The 19,497-nt window shown below is 37.3% G+C and overlaps 2 protein-coding genes across 2 annotated transcripts in view; both read left to right on the forward strand.

Moving 5' to 3' along the window:
* Positions 1–3,180: 3,180 nt before the first annotated feature.
* On the forward strand, positions 3,181–8,515 carry fam219b (family with sequence similarity 219 member B). The gene is made up of 6 exons (XM_053500848.1): positions 3,181–3,340; positions 4,580–4,688; positions 4,805–4,898; positions 6,638–6,712; positions 6,883–6,925; positions 7,760–8,515. The coding sequence occupies exons 1-6, from the start codon at positions 3,272–3,274 to the stop codon at positions 7,910–7,912; spliced, it is 543 nt and encodes a 180-aa protein (XP_053356823.1). The 5' UTR covers positions 3,181–3,271; the 3' UTR covers positions 7,913–8,515.
* A 5,997-nt stretch (positions 8,516–14,512) lies between these two features.
* Positions 14,513–19,497, forward strand: part of LOC128527973 (AT-rich interactive domain-containing protein 3B-like) — a 57,523-nt gene continuing 52,538 nt past the window's right edge. The window contains exons 1-3 of the mRNA XM_053500665.1: positions 14,513–14,605; positions 14,697–14,838; positions 17,192–17,797. Of these exons, the coding sequence (XP_053356640.1) occupies positions 14,803–14,838; positions 17,192–17,797 (642 nt within the window). The 5' untranslated portion in view covers positions 14,513–14,605; positions 14,697–14,802. The remainder of the gene's footprint in view (positions 14,606–14,696; positions 14,839–17,191; positions 17,798–19,497) is intronic.

Consider the following 19,497-nt stretch of genomic DNA (forward strand, 5'->3'; position numbering starts at 1 on the left):
ACGGTGACAGACAGGTAGACAGAAGAATACCACCAAACAGACAGACAGACTAAAGCAGACAAACAGTGACAGACACACAGACAGGGACAGATAGACAAGCAGGCAGAGAGGCAACAGCAGGCAGGCAGTGACAGACAGACGCACAGACAGGGACAGATAGACAGGCAGGCAGACAGACAACAACATACAGACAGACAGAGAGAGATACAGAGAGGCAGAGAGACCGACAGACAGACAGACACGGCTGGATAAAATAAACCACCGGCAAATAAAAACAGACAGCCTGACAGAGAGAGAAACTGATAACTGAGAGATAACTGCATGCATCAGAGAAACAGAGAGAGAAGTAATAAATTAGAGAGAGAGAGAGAGTGTTTCTATTTGAGCACAATATCATGATTGTGACTTTTGAGAAACAGGATAAATCTGCATCTAATGCAGAAAATAAACCTTGTCAATTTTTTTTAGATATTGAAAGCACAAATATAAAATATTAATGTTTCATATCTTTTTTTTTTATTTATCTTTTTATCATTCTATACCCTTAGAGGACCAAAATGCGAATTAGATAAGAACTGCGAAATGGAAACTGTTATACGTTTACACTGTTATCGTGGCAGGCTTCCCACGCAACAATCATTTGTTTTGGAGACATAAACTGATATTTCACGTCTCTTTGGGTGTTAGGTCTGATTTCTCTGGCTTGTTGTGTAATATTAAGCTGATAAACCACAGACTACATTAGTGACTGGCCACTGTGGATATACAGTATTTACGTTTTTACCAAGAGTGCCAATAATTATGAAGGCTTTGATTGGATCTTGTTGTTAGTTGGAATGATATGAAAAGGAATGAATAACAGGATGTTACATCAATAACCAATAATCAGAAAGAGTGCCACATGTTTCGAGTCCTCACAAACCCTGATGGAGGGAATGAGGTGATGAGATTTGGTTGGCTCTGGTTCCCCCTGGTGGTCACTTAGAGTAATACCATTGATGGAAAATAAATGACTAATGATTGTGTAAGGAGCTTTTCCTAAGCAAGCTGTAGTCTTTTACAAATGTATTGTGTTCATGCATGTCATAAACACTCCTACATCCATACGCTTCATACACAGTAGATCAGTTGTGAGTGATGCTACTTACCGTGCAGCTAATGTCGCTTGAATTACACACCAAAGCAGGATAAATCTTCAGGCTAAAATGTGTTAAATGTTAATGCAGTCAAATTGGAGTGACCCTCTACACAGGATAAGTGGTATAGACAATGACTTGGTGAGTAATATACCTAATTACTCTAATTGTGTTTACAAAAAAAGGCATTTTTTAAACCATTTTATCCATTACTTCGCTTTATTTTAAAGGCAGTGATCATTCCGTAAATGTTGTTAGGTTTGTATTAAAATGTTCCTGTTTGTCTCATGAGAGGTTCCTTTATTACAAACACATATCAGGTCAAATTACACAGACTTCGCTTGTGTAATTGCTCTTTTCACAACAGTGGAAATTCAATTCAATTCAATTCAATTCAATTTTATTTATATAGCGCTTTTAACAATGGTCATTGTCCCAAAGCAGCTTCACAAAAAAAAAAAAAAATTAAAGATTTTTTTTTTTTTTTTTTTTTTGTGAAGCTGAATTCCACTATGTTTGCTGGGTCAAATCACTTGGCACATTCAAAAATAAAGAGTCGACTCCTCTGTACACTTTCTGTCACACACTCCAAGGTCCAAGATGTCATTGACCCTCTTTAGCTGGAATTATGGTGCACACTGTGGTGTGTAAAATTATTCCCAGAAAAAAACACTTCTTAATTGTTTTCGGTGCTTAATGCACATTTTTTGCACTTTTGCACTTTGCCTACAGGTTGCACACTTCTGGGACTGCATATTGTTCCGCTCATGATTGGACATTGCTTATTTTTCACACAAATAAGGAGTAACTGTAATTTTACACTTAACATCTAGTACACTTTTATTCCAATTCTATTTCAAATCTATTGTGTTTTATGACTTTATTATTTTATTGCGTTTTATTATGTAATAAAATAAAATAGAATATACTTGTTATAGCTAAAGTTTTCTATATTTGTATAATTTCCTCTTGTTTCACATTTAATTTTTTTATCAAATACTCTATTTTCTTTTAGAAATGTTAGGTCACGGGGCATCATGTAAGCATTTCACTGCATATTATATTGTGTATGGCCTTATATTAAAGAGCTCGTTCACCTTACGAAACAGGGTTTTAAAACCCTGGTGACAGACAGGGTCGTGGGTGCCCAAGGCTCACTGATGCACACTGAGGGTGAAGGCTGACCCGTGTAATTCGATCCAATAGAAGCACTACTGTAAATCAGATTAAGGAAAAGCTTAATGCGGGTTCCAACAGTAAGGTGTCAGAACACAGTGCATAAGTGTGTTAGTGGCAAAGCAAGGACCTACACAATAATATGCGTGTTTTCATAATATTATGGCTGATCAGTGTATTTTTTATAAACACACTTCGGGGGGAAAATTGTGTTATGTATATTATACTAATACAATGTTAATAATATCATCATATTATTATCATAATAGTATTATATATATATATATATATATATATATATATATATATATACAATGTATAGTGATAAATTTAGTATTAAAATATTTATAATTTATAAGTTTAATTTGTAGAAGAATAAGTTCCCTTTATTGCAAGCATAAACAATGAACTTCAACATTAAAGTTTAACATTGAATGGCATTATGATTACATAAATAATATAGGAAGACTTTAAAAATAAATAAACAAATAATAATAATTATAATAATAATACAGACTAAATATATAAAATAAAAGGGTACAAATGTAGTAAATCAAAATTTATTATTCTTTATATTATTATACAAATTTACAAATCTCACACTTTTTTTGTATTAATATTATATTATATTATATTATATTATATTATAATCTATTTTTAGTGATGTATTTAGGTGGGTAAAAGCGTAAAAAAATAATGTAATTTTGGGAATGTGGAAGAAAGTTTACATTTATTGATATAATATTTTCCCAACAACAATTAATGCCTCTGTAAGTCATCCGTGACGTCATCGGTGACATCACGTACTGGGAATCGACTCGGGACTAGAGAAGCGGAGCTTTGTTAGGCCCCTCCCCTTCCGGTCCGAGTCAGATGTAACACAGCGCCTGTAAACATGACTTTCGGGATCCGCACACACACCCTGACATGACTGTGAGCTTCCCGCTGTCAGCTCCAACATGAACGACATCATGGAGGAACAGGAGAAGGAACAGGACACGCTGGTGGCCGGGTCTCCGTCCGTGAGAGTCAGTTAATTCATTTAGTTTCGTGTTACTGTGCAGACGCTAGCTAGTGCTAGTCAGGCTAAGTGCGTTAGCTGCTGTGTAGCTGCTAGCGCGCGCGAGCTGCCGTTGACCGTTATATAAAAATGACATTAATATTAATGTTTATTATCGTTGTTTTCTTGAAATTTAAGCAGTAAACAACATGACATCATTAAACAAGTCGGTTTTAAAAACTGACATTCGTGTTAGCAACCGGCTAGCGTTTCTTTTATTTATTTATGATTTTGGTTTACGCTATTCATGAAAATGTCTTTAAAAACTAAAATAAATTTTATTGTTTAGTAAAAACAAAAGTAATTAAGGTTATTTTTTGTGTTTTCGTGGGCAAAAAAACATTAAAAATATGAATTGTAAATATGACATAAATTAACGGAAAGTTTTGTCTGAGATCTCGCGAGATCTGAAACGAGAATCCTGTTTGTTTGAGTAAATGGCCATTCCTGCTTTTAAGATCGTCTTAGGTTAATTCATGTTAAATTTTGAATAATTAAGTTGTTAATCAAGAGTTCCTGCATTTCTATATATACAGTAAAACAGAGGATTGCAATTAACCTTTTTTAAAAATAAAATTTAACTTGTTAAATAAGCCAGGTCTTGATATACGAGTGATGTAGTATGTGCGTATACGCTCTGTTTGCTGAGCGTCACATGATCACAACTGAGCCAGTTGTTGTTCTCTCTCTCTTGTGCTGTGGGATTGTGGGTAATCGTTTCCTATGCTCAGTCTCAGTGTGCATGCATCACTTGTATAGTTAACATCCGTTCACGCGTGTACTGTTTACTGTAACACTGTGACCATGTTAACATTAAACAAAGTTGAAGTGCACTCTAATTATTTATTTAAAAAAAATAAATTATGGCATCTGGAATCAGCTGCATTTACTGTCTCTCTACACCGCTCACGTGGTAGCAGAATAACCAGGTACCAGAGCGGGAGCGCAAGAGGGAAGGGTTCGCTACTAGTTAATCGATCACTAAAGCAAAAATACTTAGTCAGCTGTCAATATATTTTGGTGGCTCACCCATGAAGACTATTATGTGTTGGGAAACACTGGCCAATTTTATTCCACCATCGTTCATTCTTTCAAAACGCAATAGAGCAAAAACAACGATGCATGCCAGCCTGCGCAAAGACTCGGCCATTAAAGAGCAGGTCTCGCTCTGTGTGTCATAAACTTTTATTATATTTCTCCCTCAAAGGCAGGCAGTAGCAGGAGCGGCAGGACGAAACCGGCTGTGGATGGAGGAAACAGAGCGGTCGAGAAGAGAGGGCCTTACATAATGGCCAAATCTATAAACATGAAACTGCGTGAGTAAAGGCTCAAAATCCCCCCTGATCTACATTTATATTTGTGTGTGGTTAGTTCCACATAATGTCATTATTCTTTCAAAGATAGTGTGAATAGAAGTGTGAATGTTTGACAGAGAAACCCAGAGAGATGGCGAGGAGAGTGTTTAAGAAGAAAGGCTTTTCCTCTGGGGGATTGGTCACGCAGCAGCCCAGGCACGGAGCGAAGAAGTGAGTGATCAGCTCTCCATCATCTCCTGTAGACTAATACCTGTCCTGTATGTTTATTGAGCTAAAGCAAAAGCTATTACATGTGGTTAGACTTTTTAACCGTTTTTGTTGATAAGCAGCCATGTCGATTTTAACACAAGAACTTAAATAAATATATATAAAAAAAAATAATAATAAAAAATATATATAAATATATTTTTTATAAATACATAAAAATAATTAACACAAAATATAAAGTAAAAACAAAACAAATTAACCTGCACTTTACCTCTTAAAAAAAGTAAAAGTAAATCCTGACACAGTTTAAGTGTTTCACGCTGTGTGTGTGTGTGTGTGAAGCCCCTCCCGTCCCGAGAGAGAGTGTATGAACCGCACACACATAAGAGAGGCTAAGGGAAAAAAATGGATTTTTAACCTTCTAATGAGACTTTATTACATTGTAAACCTTTCTTATTTGAATGTCACATAAACAAACATTAACGGAAAGACTGTTTTGTCTGAAAAATTAACAAGGAACATCACTAATTACGCGCTTAATAACGGAATCACTGCTGTAAAGTCAAACAAACAAACAAATGAACCAGCACTTTACTTTTGAAAAGATTCGCGACAGAGCAGAGTATCTGTGAGGAGCAGAGTGTTTGTGTGTGTTTGTGTGTGTGTGTTTGTGTGTGTGTGAAGCAGAGAGGGGGTGCTTCACACACACAAACACACACTCTAAACGAGTTATTAAAAATCTTTGCTCGTCTTGCGGAACACTCGCAAACCGCGTTACTTATAATCCGAGGTTTCACTGTAGTTATAGAAGGAAACATACTTTTAGTAACAAAAAACAAGCTTTCTTAAAAGATCTACATGAGCTACCTGGAAAACACCACCATTTTGAAAATGATGTTATGGGTGTGCTGTCACATGACTGCACCAGGATGTTCTCTAGATTTCACTTAGGGACCTTGGAATAATGTTAATGATGAAGCTGAATACGTAGTTTGTAGAAATGCTTTCAAACAAATCTAAGTGTGTCATCTGATCTCACACACTTTAGTAGAACAGATCAGATATGATGAACAGCTGAGCTTTTGCACAAAGTAGTTAAATGGTCAATATCTTCTATACATATAATAAAAGTTTAAAGTTGGCGTGTTCGTACATTAAAGATATTTGAGGGGAAAAAAAATTATTTGTGGGTTGAGTAATAGAAGACATCAAGATGGTGTTTTGGGAATTTTTTTGTCTGTTTGTGTGTGCACGCATAACGTGAAAACTACTGAAGGACTTTTAACAGGGGTTTCATGTGCATACTTGGCCGAGCTTGAGGTAACATTTAGGCTTTGTTTCATCGCAGTCGCCTCACAGGAAGAGAACAGATATCTGTTAGATATGCTAATTTAAATTTTGAAATTAAAAACGCCCTTATATAATAAAAAACGACCGTAAAAATCATTAGTTTATCTCAAAATTCAACAGATAGTGAATTTTCACATTGTGATATTTTAATGTAATTATGTAATCAGTCATAATTTCTGACTTTTATAACATTTAAATATTTTATTCTACAGTATGTTAGTAGCATTTGTGTATAATATGCATACTATTTGTGAACACTTGTAAGAAGAGAGATGAGTGTGTTTCTTTCATGCCTAAAAGTTTTGAGAAGTTTTGTGCAGGGTTTAACTGTTCTTCCGTATATTTTTCAGCAATGTGGTTGATTTGTAATTTCTTTTTTTCTTTTAATTTAGCGTGAAGTTCAATAAAGGATACGCAGCACTTAGTCAGAACGCAGAAGATGCACTGGTGTCTCTGGACTCGGACAGGTAAACCGACACACTGTTGCACGTTCATCATTTGTTAAATTGCGTACATTTTTTTTTTAATTTTTTTTTTTTATAATGATTAGACCTGAACTAGCTGAAGTGTCTATGAGTTAAAGCGTGATTTTATTGTGAAGTGTTTCTGATCCATATCCTGTCTGTTTCTCTTTCAGTGATGTCGAGCTGGAGTATTCCTCTGGATATTCCTCAGCAGAGGTAAAACACCACGGTGATGACAAGACAGTAGTAACCGTAAATGGTTCCAAATTTTCCACAGAAGTTTTCTTCTTCAGTTGTTTATAATTGCTCATTTAGAAGCTAATTTAACTACCAAATAACAGAAGTCTGTCGTAGTCCAAATCCCTAAACAGGTTTTTTTTTTTTTTTGACATTCAGAATTTAGCTGAAAGGGCAGCACCGTGGCATAGCAGTGAGAATGAGAACAATACGTAAGTGCAGTAATGGTAATGCATTTATTAACATATAAAAACCCTCATTTGGCTAAATTTGTATCAATTTGCTTTTGATTCAGTTTTCAAAAGCATTCAGTTTTATCTATGATTGGTTAGTTGCTTTACTACATGTAAAGTTTCATGAATCAGTCACTGCTCCTTCCTTACTTGTAACAAATTCATTTTGTTTCTAATAATAATTAAGCAAGAACTAAAGAGGCATTTTTTTTTGTTTGTTTGTTTTGGGTAAGAGAGACTTTCTTTACTTGTTAGCAGCATTAGCTTTGGAGGTCAGAACTAAAGAGGTTAATGTTAACCGTAAATTATGCATTTAGACGATTATATATTATAAAGAAATTAAAACAACAAGAGCAAACGCGAGCCCTTTACACAATATGACTACATAGGGCTTAGTGTCATAGTGCTTGGGCCCTAATTATATTAGTAGATTTGGTTAGTGTAGTAGTATCTGGTTTATAGCACAAAATAATCCAGCAATTAGCTTCGGATTATTTTTTTTGCAGCCATTTCATTACTCATGTTCATTAAATTGCGTCTCCTGTTTCCCCTCTCTCGTCTCGTCACTTCTCCTTTGTAGATTCATCCAGACCTGAGCCAGCAGCTGCTGAAAGACGGATACCGACTAGATGAGATCCCAGACGACGAGGATCTGGACCTTATTCCTCCCAAAGCCATGGGTCCTTCCATCTGCTGCTGCTTCTCCGACATCCCGTCCTGCTGCCTGCAGTGAGCTCTCGACAGGAAGGACATGGCTTTCACTCAGCACCGCGCCGCCACAGGAAGAGAAATTGCGGCTTTGAGAAGGAAAACCCCGTTACTGAAGCGAGCACGCCTGATGTATTAATGTTCCCGAGTTCCTGCGGCCCGAGTTCTCACTAATCTCATCTGCATCCTGTTTTTTCAACAGAACAGACCAGAGATGTCCTTTTTTTATTTTTTTTATTGTTGTATTAATGCAGCTTTAGCAAAAAGGTCAAGACGGTATACAAGCGCATGCACCATACATCTCTGCATGATCTCTGTGTGTAATGCATCTTTTGAGTTCCAGATTTCTGATTCGTGTCCCTGCACCGAGAGAAGACAACATTACACGATTTACGTGCACTTTCTTTCCAGAAGAGTAAATCTGTACAGTTCAGTATCATTTCTGATGAAAACGAGTTCACGTAGCCCAAAGTAAACACACCCACAGAAGTGCCTCAGAAATGGAAATATCCAGATGCTACAGATGTGGTGCAGATTTAGTCTTAAATAAACAAATGCTAGTTTATTTAAGATCTAGTTTAGGATATTAGACTAGCCTTTTTTTTTTTTAAGACCAAACAACCTTTAACCCCCCAAAAAAATTTAAAGTAAAAAAATTTATTTTTTTTTTTTACTCTGGTCCGGTTTGAATCGTTTTAGCTCCAAAAGAGCTGAAAAATTTTACACATTGTGCGTAAGAACATTCCAGCGGTCATTAGTACGAGTTAGTACTTAAATAACACAAAAGAGTTGTCTTCTTTAGCTTCAAGCTCACATAGATGTTTTAAAATATCGTATATATCGGTAGTCCCCAACTTATGAACATCCGAGTTACAAATTTCCGCAGCTTGACTGATGGCAGTGTTGGGAAAGGGGACAGAGATTTTGTTAAGTGGATTAATATGCTTTACATTGTATGTTCGTGACAAAGGCGTATAAGACTCACTTTGTCTGACTTAAGAACAAATCGGACTTATGAACATGCTCCCAGAAAAGAACTTGTTTGTAAGTCGGGGACAGCCTGTATAGCCTGCCCTGGAAGCTACGAAAACATCAATACACGCTTGATTCTTATTGAATTTGCAAAATTTACAGAAACGGTGGATTAGTAACCTCGCACCTCCAGGGTCACAGGTTCGATTCTCACCTCGGGTCTGTGTGCATGTAGTGTTTGCGTCTTCTCTCTGTGCTTGGTGGGGCTTCTCCAACGGTTCCAAGATCAGGTTAATTGGCGTTTCCAGGATAAGTGATGTAGAGACTTAGCAAATAAGAGAATCGAGCTAGTACTAAAATGAGGCTCATCTGGTTTGTTTTGAAATGTCAGATATAAAGCCACGCCCTGGAAGCACCACCCCCTTCCCCTCCGTCTTGCTTAAAAAGCATTTCAGTGTGAACGGAGTACACTGAGTGTGCATTAAATTAGTCTTAGGTCATGACCTAGCTATATGGTTGATAGGCGGTAACTGCGTTTGCATTAGCAGGGAGGCACTGAAGTTTCAGCCACGTTGAAAAATTGATAAAATTAGAGAGCCATGATGTGGAGCAGAAGGAACAATTTTAATCATCTGAGATTTCCTATTTCTGACCCCTGTCCCAGAGCCTTAATATAACACTTATCATGCAATTATCCAATTATCCAGTGTCTAAAACACTTGCGCAGCCTCCTGAACTAATAATCACTTACAAACAATCCTCGAATCTCAAAACGTTACTCCAGGACCGGAATCCACCGGAATGAACGTTTCAGCTTCGACTTTATGATGGAAATCAGTGTTTAGCAGCTAAAGTGGCTAAAACGAGGCAACTGAATAATTCCAAACGTCTCCCGAATAATCCATAACGACCCCCTGAGGTCGAGATTTTCTCTCATGTGAAGCTGAGGAAGCTTTCCATTAATAGTGTCAACGAGACACGCCTGCCTGGAGACAACAGTATTTACTTTTCTTCTTTTTTTTCCTCTCTGTCTCAATTTTTCTTTTGGAATGGCATTACATGTTACTGATATGTGAGGGGAAAAAACAGTAGGAAAACAGCTTACTTTTCTGTTTCAATATTTTAACCATTGTTGTTGTATTTTGCTGATTTTTGTTTTATTGATGTTTTATTATGGCATAAGATTTTTTTTAAGACTTATCGTGTTATTTTGTGATATATTTGGCATTTTGTTACACTTCTCAGACTTTGCTTCATTTTTTATGAGAATTGATTGATTTTTTGAATAGAGAGGAGTTGACTTTGGTTAAAGAGTTTATGAGATTGTGCAATTCACCTCGCAGCCAGCAGATGGCGCTAATAACTTGATATTAAGACCCAGATCACTACATTTTGCTGCACAGTTTAAACTTAAATGAACATAATTTTTCAAAGTGTGTGTTTGTGTGTGTGAGAGAGAGAAGGAGAGAGAGAAAGGGACACATATTAGTTTTAATGAGCTCTGCATTATATTAAATATTAAATATTGGAAAATAATCCAGGACAAGCAACAGACTTGTCTATTTATCACTACATTTTACTGAAAGATATAAAGGAAAGAAAAGTTTCCTAATGTTCCGTGTAAGGATATACAGTATCTGTGTTGAGTGTGGTGTTTTATGTGAAAGGAAAGTTTATTGTTTAAGGAGGGGAAGAAAAGGGACGTGTTTTCTTTATTAGCTTAGAAGACGTCATTTTCTATTGTTAATGCATTGTGTGTGTGTGGTTAATATTATAATGGACATAGCTGTTGCACTCTGAGCGCTGAGCGGACTTTTCGTCTCCTTCACTATGCAACTAATCAGACAATCTTTATTCTACACCCTCCAAGTAGCAATTATTGCTTATATAATTATTATATTAATTATTACTGTTTCACATGCAATAAGTTCACTTTGTTTTTTATGTGTATGTGGAAAAAACAAATACTCATTTTCCATAAATGTACATGTTCACGTGTAAGGACTCGCAGTGTTAGTACAACACACCTGTATAACATCTGGCTTTTTACTGTAACTAATCGGTTACTAGTATTTGAGATTAAAATATAATTGACTTTATGAATACAAGAGAGATTTTTTTATTATGCAACACTTTTCATCATTTAAAATCATTGAAAAAAAGTAATAATACAGATAGGAATTAAAGTGTAGTGCTTTTTAAAGACAAAGAAAGAAAAAAAATTGTATGTAAGGAATAAAGCACACAAAGGTGTGCTATTGTAGGAAAATAATCAGTGACTATAAAGCCTGTTCAATGGATTGAGTTTCCACTTACAACACATCCTGAAGGAGTTTATTTATCCTACATAACACAGGAATAAGTCACTGGTTGGGGACCAAGCACTATTTTATCAGCCCCATGTCGTCATAGTGTGTGAAAGGCTCACTTGTTTTTCTAAGGATTTTTTTTACTTGCACGTATACATGTGTAACCCGGGACACATTTAGAGCTCATTAAGCAGAAAAACTTTCGCACTGCATGTCATGGGCTCAACTCAACAGGAAGTTGGTTATTTTAGGATGCTTGCAAAACTCACACATTGGATTTTTAGATACTCCTCCTAGGGGATTTATATGATCGCCACCAGACTGGGCCTGTATGATATCAAGACATTGAGGATGCAAAATTGCGGAGGGATTTTTGATTTCTCAAACAGGTCAATCATGACAACACCTTAAACTTATGCTGAAAAGTGGTAAACTTTTTGTGTGACATTAGATTATATGACATCACATTAAGTGACATCATAGTGTGATGCTTTTTTTCCAGTAATCTGTGGCTTTTTGGAGGTCTGAACATAAAATTCTACAGTTATGTCGTAATGTTATTGGTATGTCCCCTTTAAATGCATGCACCTTAGAGGCGATCGTGCAGGTGCTTGGGCCCGCTCATTGTTGCTTGCAACTATGCTTACAGATTTTAGTTTCTTAAACATTGACGCATCATACAAACACTCACATGCTGTAGAAGCAAGTTTATTTTAATTAAAGAATGGTACAGAAAAGAACTCCTCACCAGCCTCCTTTTGTCCTGAAGACTTTCTTTCTGTGTTCCAAAGCTCTGACACTGGAGACTCCTTCCATGGACGTTACATGAACATCTCGTTAGAGAAATCCTCTATCAGAACATGAAAACTTAGAGTACTAGTGTATGTTTTTTGTATTAAACACCATTTTGAGGCCATGTGAACAAGTTGTAGTAAAAAACACAGTGTGCATTCATGAAAACCTTTACGTTTAGGATGCTGAAACTGCTGTACGTACCATACAAACATGTAGCATGACTTTATATAGTGTAGAAACACAGGACTCAGCCATATCGTTTATTTCCTTAGAAATGCCACGGATACAGAATTACTTCTCTTGTTTATTACTTCATACTTTATCTCTGAACAGACCCACAATCTGAACAGCTCACAAAGGTTTAAATCTCAGTATAAACCACTCACTCAGGTTTACTGCATTTATCACTACTAGTCACTGTGTGATACTGGATGTCACCACTAGGTGGCAAACGTGACTAACAAACTTATATATATATATATATATATATATATATATATAAACTTGACTATATAAAGTCAAGTTGTCTTATTGTAATATATTTTACATTTTGTATTAATTTAGTTTTTTAATTAGATATTAATTCATACCATAATACTGTATATTGCATTAAATGCATTAATATCTCTTGTTGATTTCTGTACATTTTATTTTGTAAAGAGCTTTTTTTTTTTAATAAAAACTGCTATATAAATAATAATAATAATTATTATTATTATTATTATTATTATTATTATTATGTGTGTGTGTGCAGTCTTGAGTTCCTCTGTGCAGTGTGCTATTTCTGACATCCTGCTTCATTAACAGTGACACTCTGCTGTTTCTGTCTCTAATAAACAATCCTGTTGGGTTTTATAGATCTAATAAAAGCCTCTTCGTCACAGCTCTTGAGCCACTGGTGTATAATCTTGGATTGATAGCAAACACAAGATACCATGTACAGGAACCCGAGACGAACAAACAATACGGACGACATGCAGTCCTGAGATTAAATTGTCTGCGCTGGGTGTCTTGGTGTTCTTGGTGATAAAATAAAAATTCATAATAAAAGAGAAAACCTTTCATGCTAAATTTTCTGATAGTGTGTTGTCTGTGTGTTTGCTCTGAGCTTTTTTCTTTTTAATAAAGAATTTAATTGATGAAATAAATGTAAAAATCTTTGTTTTCTAAGGGTTTTCTTTTACTCCTGTACACATTACATAATTAAATATAGTTATTGAAGTTGTTACAACTTTCTGGTCATAATGCTTTATTATTATTATTATTATTATTATTATTATTATTATTACAAATCCAAGTATACTATGCTATTTTTTGTTGTTAATAATAGTTTATGTTCTTTAAACTCCACCTGTATAAGTTGTTTTATTTTTATTTGATTGGACTTAAAGCATCAAGCTAAAAGTAATGAGTCACTTCATTTTAGGAAAGATGAATAACGACATAATAATGTTAATGCTGCATGCAGTTTAGACTACTGTAATGTCAATTAAAAAAATTATTATTCCTTCACTGGTAACCCCTAGTTCCCAGTTTCTTCTCATTATTAAAATTTGTTTTTAAATGCTCTTTATTAGAAAACCAATGAGGTTGAGTGTAACTATTTATTTATTTATTTTTATAATTTATTTCCTGTAGGTAAAAATGAATGTCAGATGTACAGGAGATCCCCAAACCTTGACATACACAATACAGTAAAATGCATTGATTGATTGTTTAATTGATTAATTGATTGATTGATTGATTCATTGATTGATTAATTGATTTAAACCTTATTTAAAAGAACTGGCAAAGTTGTGTTTAGATTTTCCTGAATTTCAAAATATTACTATTCGCCTGGGTATCCCAAGACTTCCAACATCTTGTTTATCATTTATTACCAGTGAAATCAGTGGTCCTTTAAAATAATAATAATAATAATAATAATAATAATAATAATAATAATAATAATAAATTATTATTATTATTATTATTATTATTATAATCATCATCAACAACAACAACAAATTAAATAAATAAATAAATAAATACAAAACAATGTTTGGTATGGGTTATAATTCATTTCTCTAATATATATATATATATATATATATATATATATAATTTATAATATTATATAATTTATAATTTTATGTTCTTAAAAAAGGTCTATTCTATTTAATAGCTTAGACTAGAGGTATATACATATATATTTTAATACTTAGTGTATTTTATGCATTGCATATTGATATATATGATAGTATATTAATAATATATGCATATAATATACATCACACTATTTTTCTTTTTCTGAAGTTTTTTCAATACGCTTATATATGCGACATATACATGTATAAACAACCCATCTGAGGAGTAATTAGTACTTAATGTCAAATTTTGCTTTTTAAAAAACACTGGCTAAAGTGCTGGACTTATTAATGGGAGATGGATGTTTGTGTAGTGGGCGGGGTTCTATAGTATATAGGCGTAAGTGGGCGTGGGGTAATTATAGGAGGCGGGACGTGCTGCTTGCTAGTGCGAGCGCGAGACTCACGCAGTGTGCGCGCGCTCCAGGCGTTAGGAGGTTATGTGTTTGGGGGCTTCGCGTTTCCGCCGTTAAAAGCCGTTTAATCTGGAGTTCGCTAGCTGTTCACAGTACTTAGGTAGTGTTTCTGTTAGTTTTGTCGTTGTTGTTTTTTTTAATCCACCCCTTTATTTTTAAGGAATATATTAAAATTATTGATTTCTATCCAGGTCTGCGGCGGCTGAGTTGCACGCGCGTGCGCCTGGGGGTGACGCTGAGCCGGAGCGGTTGAGGACGTGAAGCGCGCGCGCGCGACGCACAGGGGCGAAGGACGGGATGGTGGAGAACTCCAACAGCGGCAAAGCTCACATGGTGAGTCTCAAACACGTCCAATTCGTGTTCACTTAATTATCATAATTACCGCGGAAGTGTCGGTTATAAAGCTAAAACCATTTTAAACCGCGTGGTTCGAGTTATTGTCCTATTTACTTACAGTACAGATACTAGTAACAGTACACAAGCGTACTAGCTAGTATCTATGTAAACATAGTAGGCTACGTAATCAGCCGTCGCGTGCTCGCGCGTCGTCATGACTACGCTCCGTACTGCGCACTAGCTTACTCAAGAGTGCACGAGCGCAGGCAGTGTGTTGTCCTGTAGTGTCCTGGAGCTTGTTTTGAGGTCATTTAAATGCTTTCTTGTGAGTTTTATGACCACAAATGATCAAGTGTGATGTGGTATATAATTATATCATTTTATAGAGCTATTTATGTCTATATATGTATATAACTGTCTGTATAAAAAAAATAAATGTTTTGTTTGTACATTGGCCAGAATGAGCTCTTTAACAGATATCTTTGTTTCATACAATGAAGGACGCAAAGTCTGTCTCAGGAAAAATTCTCCCTGTCTGTGTTTTTGTGTGTTTTATAATTTATTACCTAATCCCAGTAAAATACTCAGTTTAGATTTTATAATGAATATCTATTGGTGCAGATGTTTGTTTACATTGAGTATATAGATTAGTAAATCTATCACATAACTGTTCATAACATAGTTTTTACTCAACGTTTTGATTTGACTTGTGGTGCAGCTTAAACTTCATGCAGATATCTAAGTACTGAGAAAGTTTGAGTAAAATCTGTCCAGCCAGTTTTGCATGATGCTGTGACTGACATCTGGCAGTTAAATACTTATAACTTCATATCGACTCAACGTTTTGGTTTCATTTGTGGTGCAGGTTTAACCTTTTTAAATTCTGTCAAGCTAGTTTTGCGTGATCAAAATCGAAAATGGTTATTAATTACAAAAAAGCGAAACGAAAACATTTTTCCTGGGATTAGCTAATATTTTCAGCGCTGAAGTGGTATAGGTGAATTTTAACGCGCTGGGGTCGTTTTAAGACAAAACGTCATCTTTATCAGATCCACTTTTTCCGATTTCTCGTCTGTGATTTACTCTCCGATTAACGAACAGAAAGCGTATTCATTTGGCTGATGACAAAAGAAGTACAACTTAGAGTAAACAGGGCGTAAACATTAAATTTTTCTCTCTTTCCTTATCGATTATAATCAGATGAGAATGACAGTAGATTCATTTTGTACAATTTCCTAATATAAACCATATAACACAACTTTGTGAAATTACAGTTTTTAAAAAATTAAAGGGGTTTATCTTTATTGCAGGCAGACATATATGTGGGCTTTAACCTAAAATAGTAATAATAGTAATAATAATTAATAATAATAGTAATAATAATAATCTCACTAATTACATTAAAGCTGACCAGCTTATTTTTAGCTTTAACCTTTGAACCATTTCTACAAACTCTTTTTTTCTTTCTTTCCTTTTTTTTCTTTCCCTGTCAATGACGGGTACTTGTGCTAGTAATTACATATAATTTTATAGAGCTATTTATATCTGTATAATTATATATAAATATATTCTTTAAAAAAGAATGTGGGTGTGGTTTGTGATAATTGCAATGTATGGATAGAAGGCTGTATTTTTGAAAATTTCTTGGATGGAGCTGGTGTTAGTTGTTTTTTTATCAGTGTGTAAATTTGTGTGTGTGACTGTGATGGTAACGTCATGGCCTGTACACTGCATTCAAATCTCTCATGAAATTGTTGACTCGTTGCTCAAACCTTTTTTTTTTTCCTTTCTTTTTTTGTAAGAAATTTTTTTTTTTGCTCGTCTTGTTGCTTCTCAGTGTAACCCTAATCTTCGCATCCACCGAATGTTAATTGGAGATCATGAGATCAAAGGAAGCCGTATAATTTATTGCCCACCCCCCTCCTCCTTCTGTCCCTCCCGTCTGCCGAAGTCCTGACACCACAATTACACCTAGAAAACCTTGTGCTGGCTCATGCATTATTTCCGAGAGAGCAGCTCAAGGCTGAGGTATTGATCCGGTGCACTCAGCACTCAGCATTTCAGATATCGAAGACAGAGAAAAATATCCCGCCGCTTTGACCGTTAAAGAAAAAGGATCGCCCGAAGGATAACAATCTGCTGAGTAACGAGAGACGTTTTCTGTTTATCGGGTTGTTATTCTGACGATCGGATTAAAGAGGTTCGGTTGCACGTGGAAGCCTCGGTGCTCCTGAGATGTAATTAGAGTTGCATGTTTATGGCAGGTCATTGACGACTATGTTACTTCCTCTCCGGCTTCCCATCCCCCTTCCCCTCCTCCCCTCCCCTCCCTTCCCTTTCCTTCTCTCAGGAGAGCAGTTTAGGAGGCAGCGTCTTCCCTCAGGGGGGTGCCGCGGGGGTGAAGCTCGAGGCCGTGATGGAGCATCTGCAGCGGCAGCAGCAGGCACGTCTGGAGATGGAGCGCAAGGAGCGGCGTCTGCGCGACGCCCACCTGATGTACGCTCAGCAAGTGGCCGCTCAGCACGCCATCCTAGCGGCGGCCCGAGCCTCGGCGCTGGGCGCCGGGGGTAAAGCCCAGGTCCACGGGGTCGCCCTGGAGGAAGTCGGGCGGGGCAGGGACTCGGGCGATGACGACGACGTCGATGCTGATAACGACGACGAAGAGGAACCCATGGCCGGCGAAGGCAGCGAGGAGGACGATGAGGAAGAGGACGGGCCGGTAAGCGGCTTGGAGTTTTTGCGCAAGCAGACGCTGGCGCTCCAGCAGAGCGCCATGGCCAGGCAGTTCACGGGCTACGCCGCCAGCACGGCGGCAGGGCCTAGGATTCAGAGAGACGACTCGTCTCCCGTCAGGGTCAAAGAGGAGCCCGAGAACGACCTTTCACCCGCCGGTCCGCAAACAGCCACGTCTCCGAACGGTCAGGCCGACTGGGGCTACGATGATAACTTCAAACAGGTAAGAATAAACAATTTATTTATTTATTGGTGTAAAAAAAAAAGTCTTTCGGATTCACTTTCTTCAGGTGAGTTGACTCAGACGAAGCGTTTTTTATTCATTTTTATTTTTTTAATATTTAAAATATGCACTGATGAATTCAGTGACGTTCACCTTGATCAGCTTCACGCGCGTGCACACACTTTCTCTAAAACACACCTTTTCCTCGAATGCCGCTCAGTCGTGTTTCAGAGCGCTGGACCCGTGCCAGGAGACGCGCACTGTAAAATCCCACAGCGCCTGAGTCACGCCGAGCCGCTCCCGCCGTCAGCTGCGAGGAGAAAGAAAACCCTGCGAGTGTGTGCTGGCATCACGCCAGAGCTCATACGTCACGCTTTCACTTTGAGCGTGTGAGAGAGTGCGTGTGTGTATGTGTTTCCCATGCTCCTGGCTGAATCTCAGCAGCACTTGGCCAGACTCCAGAGTGTGTCAAGAGCAGTTTTGAGCAAAGTTCACAGGAGGTGTGTGTGTGTGTGTGTGTGTGTTGGAGTGGAGCTGAAACCCAGAACAGTCCTGGAGAGGAATTCCCTTGCACAGAGTGTGGAGTTTTCATTAACAAACTGAAAGTAGTGTGATGGCTGCGAACACTACTCCTGTGCTGGACCCATGCCAGCGCCCCATTTCCCCCCCCCCCCCCCAAGCTTCATTTCCTCCGAGCGTGCCATCATCATCACCCGCCAGCTGAAGAGGAAGTGAAACGAGACGGCGGCGTGCGGTTCAAACAGCACAAAGGCTTCTGTCGCGGAATCCGAGAAACTCGCCGGTCTGTCTCTAAGAAAGCACATTAACACCGTATCGACAACAACAACAACGCACTTTGATTTTACACAGTATGTGTATGTGTGTGATGTCGCCATGGAAACGATAGAAGCTCTGTTTGATCTCGCGCACTTCAGACAAGCGGATGCTTACAAGCTGCCGAGTCTTATTTTCACATAACGGCATGTCCACAGAGTAGTTAATTCCTCTTTAGTAGCTGTGCGTGTGTGTGTGTGTGAGAGAGAGAGAGAGAGTCTGCATGTTTGTATTATAGATTTACAGCTCCTGTCACTACTCCTGCCGTATCATCGTCCGACATCAAGAACGAGCACACTCTCAGGAGCACCGTGTTCAGAAGTACGATTGTGTGTGTGTGTGTGTGTGTGTGTGGAGATGGGCGCAGTGGGACGTTCAGTTGACCCCCATAATCCTTTGAGTGTGTCTCTGGGGTCCTGAGTCCCTCCCTGTGGTATTATCTGAGGAACACGGCTCCCCTGTTTAATCCTGAGGTGATTAATAGCGTTTTGATCTAAGGACATGAACATGGTTTAATCAGCAGCGCGTGTGTGTGTGTGTATGTGTGTATGTGTGTGTGGGGCCACATTGGGAAACAGATTTTCTCTGATGTGAACAATTCCTTCATTTAAATCCTGATTTTATTAATATTTTTTTGTAAATGTTTGTTTTTATCCTCTCGTTAAAGGCGTATTCGTTTTTTAGTTCAAATGATTCCACCTAGTAATTTAGTTTTGTTTTGTTTTTTGTTTAAGACACGCAAAATGCTCTTCTGGGTCTGTAAAGGTATGAAATAAATGCGACACGCGTACGCCAGTGGAATTCTCGTTCAAATACCGTCTATGACGTGCAGCATTTGCATCGAACCGAAGAGCACTTTGTGCAAA

This window comes from Clarias gariepinus, chromosome 7 (assembly GCF_024256425.1).
Source record: "Clarias gariepinus isolate MV-2021 ecotype Netherlands chromosome 7, CGAR_prim_01v2, whole genome shotgun sequence".
Lineage (NCBI taxonomy): Eukaryota > Metazoa > Chordata > Actinopteri > Siluriformes > Clariidae > Clarias > Clarias gariepinus.

What these genes read in the sequence shown, in the direction of transcription:
- fam219b (XM_053500848.1), top strand. Translation starts at nt 3,272, where the DNA reads ATGAACGACATCATGGAGGAACAGGAGAAGGAACAGGACACGCTGGTG. An exon ending in ATCTATAAACATGAAACTGC is followed by an intron (nt 4,689 to 4,804) that starts GTGAGTAAAGGC and finishes AATGTTTGACAG; the next exon opens with AGAAACCCAGAGAGATGGCG. An exon ending in GTGTCTCTGGACTCGGACAG is followed by an intron (nt 6,713 to 6,882) that starts GTAAACCGACAC and finishes TTTCTCTTTCAG; the next exon opens with TGATGTCGAGCTGGAGTATT.